The sequence below is a fragment of the Chiloscyllium plagiosum genome, unplaced genomic scaffold, assembly GCF_037043375.1.
Source record: "Chiloscyllium plagiosum isolate Xiang-an unplaced genomic scaffold, Cpla_swu_hap1 HiC_scaffold_35, whole genome shotgun sequence".
Lineage (NCBI taxonomy): Eukaryota > Metazoa > Chordata > Chondrichthyes > Orectolobiformes > Hemiscylliidae > Chiloscyllium > Chiloscyllium plagiosum.
The window spans coordinates 40,720,868-40,725,971 of NW_028270173.1; the positions used below are offsets into that span (position 1 = coordinate 40,720,868).

Sequence of the window (5,104 nt, forward strand, 5' to 3'; positions counted from 1 at the left end):
CTTCAGGTTAATTCACAAAATAAATGTGAATATTCAGATTTTATTTACTTGCTTAGTGAAAGGATGCAAGAAGAGAAATTAACGTGCAATAAACGTTAATCAGCAAAGTGATTCCATAAAGGTATGATTTCAATAATTAATTAGTAGAAACAAAACATCTGAGTTCAGTAACTCACATTCACTTTAATGAAAATAAATATTTCATCATTCTCCAATCTGAATAATTTAAATTTATACCAATCAGAAACAATTGAAATCTCCATGCCATAAAGTTCAAACCACCTCCGGATATGATATTGCAATTTACTGTAGCCTTGATGATAACAATTTGATATAGCTATTGATATATTCAGTATTGATACCGGGTGTTATTCTGTCTTCCCTGGACATTTCATCACCAAGTTACCAAATTTCAGCAATGGTTAGTTTGAATCGATCAGTCGACTCCATTCATTTCTAATTGATATTATCTTGGTTTGTAAGATTTTTTTTCATTAAACAACATTTTCATTTAATTGATTCCCAAAAAATACACAAATGAAACTTTGAAGCTTTGTGCAAATTCAATTTTTCTGCTTCCGTCTGACTGCTGACACAATTAATATTGACACTCCCGAGGCAACAGTGGAATGCATTGTACTCATTGTATCTGAACACAAATATATCCTAGCACTTTTTTAAGCAAGTAATGAGAAATATAGTCAAAATGTCTGGAGCTGGAAAAGCTTAGCAGGTCAGGCAGCATGCGAGGAGTCGGAGAGATGATGTTTCAGGCCCTTCATCAGGACATGTCCTGCATTTCTTTCCAGCGCCACACTTTTTGACACTGATCTCCAGTATGTGCAGCCCTCACTTTCCCTTTATGAGAAATGGAACCTGCTAAAAGTCTCAACCATGCGAACTTTAAGAAGCATTACTAATGTCAATTTAGGGATAGACGTGGAGATCATATCAATGCAACATAATCCAGGAAGAGGAGACGAATCGAAACAAATGACTCACTTGCAATTTTCCTTCTTTCCTTCACTATCAAGGATGTGTAGAATGTTTGGGAGATGCTAATTTGCAGTGCAAAATACAAACTCCCATTGACATTTGAGATGGATTTTATCAACTTTATCTGAATTAATTTTCTTGAATTTCAATGAATATTAAACCAATTCCTATCTCTGTACTCCGTCCATTGTCAGTTCATAACGAAACCTAAACTCGCAGTTTGCCCTCATTGCATCAGGTTACTGATTTCATAATCATAATAGGTCTCTGTATAGTTTGTGAGGGTTCGCTGAATGCATGAATCAGGTAGCTTATAAAGTATTTATTGTTGTGTACAAATCTATCAGAAATTGGTGACGCTAGAGCACTGAAACATGCACATCTATGAAATTATTTCAACATTATCAATCTAGTATTTAATACTTTTAGAATCAAGAGTCTTGTCATTTTCATTGAGTGTAGGGATTAAAATATATTTCAGATGATTGATCACATACATGGACTCTTTTCGACTCTTTTAAATGAATTTTACTCTTTTAAACGAGGAACAGTCGGGTGTAATCAGACTACTTCAGCAATAGATGGAAATACACCTTGGGGGTAATGCGTTTGTTCAAAACACTGGCACTGATGTCAATCATTGTGTAATACTCGTGTCGTCAGGTGAGGTGAAGTATAAAGGCAAGCTTAGTTGCATTTTGGTTTGAGAACACTATACGAACATGGCTCAACCAGCAATCATACAGGTGGAAAATATTTACTACCCTATTCTTGCAGTAGTTGCTATTCCTGGTAATCATTTTATAATCATTTAAAATTTATGATCAACTCTGTTGAACTGGAGTACTTTTCCTTCTGTCAATGATATGTTCTGTTTGCCTATAGACCATTGATGTTAATTAGCTTCATAAATTAAATGCTAAGAACACTACATGTATGTTAGAAATTCTGGACAGAATAATTTGCTTGGAAACACAGTTTCTCTTTTTTAAAAAAATTGGTACATAGACCCTTAGTTTCATTTGTAGATTGCTTTTGTATCTTCAGAAGCAAACACTGCGAAGATTAGAAATCTGATGTAGAATTCTCAGATGCTAGAAACATTCACAAATTCGCCAGTTTTTGTGGAGAAAGACAAATCAAATAATTTTATGGACAAATTTTATGAATGTTGATTCACCTGAAAAAAAAATCCGTTTTACTGTGCACCAATATTGTATTTTGCCAACCTTTTTACAAAATAATGAAACAATTTCCGTCATAAAAACAGGTTGTAGAGTTGGAAACCTATATTGCTTTCTTATTCATGAGGTCAGTTATATTCGATTGAATTCTGAATATTCCCTTCAGCGTATGCTTATGGAAACCAGTTCCACATTTTGAATATGACTTTTTAAATAATATTTTTCTTGAATTCACGAACAAATGGTGTATTGGTTTTCCATTTTTGATCGCAATTGGATACCCTTTATATATGAGCATTTGAGTAGTGATTTTACGATCTCCTGAACTATTTCCACACTTCTTTCTTCGATTTGGTTTTCCAATGGGAAACCTATTGATGGGTACAGTCTGTTAATTCAGTTTCACTCTCCAAATAACATTAATCTTTGCAATGCCTCTTTTATTTTACAATATTAATGAGACAACTGCTGTTCGCAAAATTCTAAGATTGGTATTATAAAATGTCATAGTACTTTGATTTCAAACATTGATTTAAAGTTCATATCTATGGACGTGCATTAATGAAACCTTGTGATTTCTGGGGATTTTTTCGGCCTTTTTAGTGTGTAGCTTCTTTAATGAACTCTGCATCCATTTGCCTATATCTACTTGTCCCACACACTGTTTTGTCATTTAATTTCTAAATGGCCCATTACAACTTTATTTTTCCTGCTAAGGTGTGCTATGTCACACACACCTGTGTGGAAGTTCTGTTTTCCTACCCATTCTATAAGTTTATTAAACTCATCTTTTGATTTCCTCCTTTTATGAGATAACACTACAATTTTAGCAAAATTAAAATTTTGATCGATTGTATGTGCAAAGAGTAGACAATACTAGTATCAAGCAAGCCCTTCTAAAATATTTAATCAACTATCCTGCCAAGTATATGAATCAAATGAAAAGACAAAGTTTTGTGTCAGCACAACCTTGGAACAGAAACTCATTTTCGCACATCCGCCAATCCACCTAATGTAGCAGAAATTAGAACATTCCAAATTTCTGGAGACTGTCATGACCAGTCGACCCTTTATTTCAGAGTGCAACAATTTTATTCCATGCAGCTGCAATGCATGATAATACTGATTGTGAGTAAAACTCCACAATGTGACTCATTTTCCAACTCCCGCTAGCTGGCAAGTACCAACATAAAGAGTGCGCGATATTTTGATCAGAAAGTTGTAAATTGACTGATCATTCTCAAACTGGAGACAATATTATCAAATATAATTTTTTTCACTTCGCAGCAAATCTGGTAGCCATTGTAATTCTCTCTCGCGGACGCTGTGAGCTCTCCAAATGCATTACCACATACCTAGTGGCCATGGCGGTGGCAGATTTGTCTGTGCTGGTATTTGATGTAATGCTCTACGAGATTAAAGATTCGTATTTTCCATATTCGTTCCTAAACTACACTCCAATTTGCAGTCTGAACCTCGTCCTGGGCTTTGTTTGTGTTGATTGTTCTGTGCGGTTGACTGTGGCATTCACCATTGATAGGTTTATTGCTATTTGCTGTCAGAAGCTACAAAGAAACTACTGCACGACTAAAACTGCAACAACAGTGATAGTCGTGGTGTGTTGTTTGAGCACTTTGCAGAGTGCTCCCATCTATTTTATATATGAAGCTCGTGAAATAATTGATGATATCTCATGGTCCTGTGTTGCAAAAGCAAGCTTTTATACTTTACCGATATGGATTGCATTTCTTTGGATTGAAACTATTCTTACTCCAGCTTTACCGTTTGCTTTAATATTCCTGTTCAATGTATTAACTATCAGGAGTATTTTACAGGCAAATAGACTAAGAAGCGGTGTCATTGGAAAGAATAAAGGTCAGAATTACAACGATCCGGTGGTGGAGAACCGAAGAAAATCAATTATTTTATTACTTGCTATTTCTGGCAGCTTTCTGCTTTGGTGGAGTCTGACACTTGTGTCTTACTTTTGGATACAATTTGCAGACGTATCGTTTTTAGAATCAAATTACAACAATCCATTTACTATTGTCGAACAATCTGGATATATGCTTAAGTTCACGAGTTGCTGCATAAACACGTTTATTTATGTATTTACCCAGCGCAAATTCAGAGAGGAAATAAAGAACACAATTACGCGTCCCGTGACTCTAATCATGCATTCTTTTAAGGTAGCTTGGACCAAGTGCTGTGAAAAAGAAAGCACATGATGTTGAAACTTTTAATCTTTCACTCATCAGTGTAATTTGGAGTTAATGCTAAGATCAAGTGAAACTAACATTCATGCTCTATGAGTGGGGGTTTCTGTCAGTTTTGACAAGTAGACTCTGTAAGTAGATGTATGATCATGGACAATGCATTGATTTGACGATGACCATAATTAATAGACAAACGTTGTTGGCCTCCTAAATCACTCGAGATGACATTGATTGATCAAGGCTATCCCTTGAGATTTGAACCGGATAATCGCTTTACCCTTTATTATTGTATTAAAACTGGCACATTGTTATCTATGTTCTATCTCTCTGCTGACAACAGAGCTTGGTTTATTAATATATGCAGCTTCCAGTGTACACAAGTGACTTTCAAACACCTTCATTTCAGTAGAAACGCCTCTCCCAATGAGAGTCCACTTATGAAACAACCAACACCCTCCTCTTGTACAGCGTAAATGGTGTTCTCTCTTTTACTTTTTTATTCCTTATGAATTGAACTGTTGAGAGCAACGTGAAAACCTTTGTCAAAATTGGTCTTTTTTCAGCAATACTCTGGCTTTGTACAATAAATTACATTACTAAATGAAATAACGACTTTATTATTAATCTTGACAATTTAAGCAAATGGAATTGTAACGAAGTGCATGTTAAAATGTATCCCAACGATTTTTTCTATCCCTTGAATTTTAA

General features: G+C 35.0%; 1 protein-coding gene across 1 annotated transcript; it reads left to right on the top strand.

Annotated features, from left to right (window-relative positions):
- The first annotated feature begins 1,718 nt into the window (after nucleotides 1-1,718).
- LOC148140694 (putative G protein-coupled receptor 139) lies at nucleotides 1,719-4,408 on the top strand. Its single transcript, XM_087979005.1, has 2 exons — nucleotides 1,719-1,788; nucleotides 3,468-4,408. The coding sequence occupies exons 1-2, from the start codon at nucleotides 1,719-1,721 to the stop codon at nucleotides 4,406-4,408; spliced, it is 1,011 nt and encodes a 336-aa protein (XP_087835131.1).
- Nucleotides 4,409-5,104: the final 696 nt, after the last annotated feature.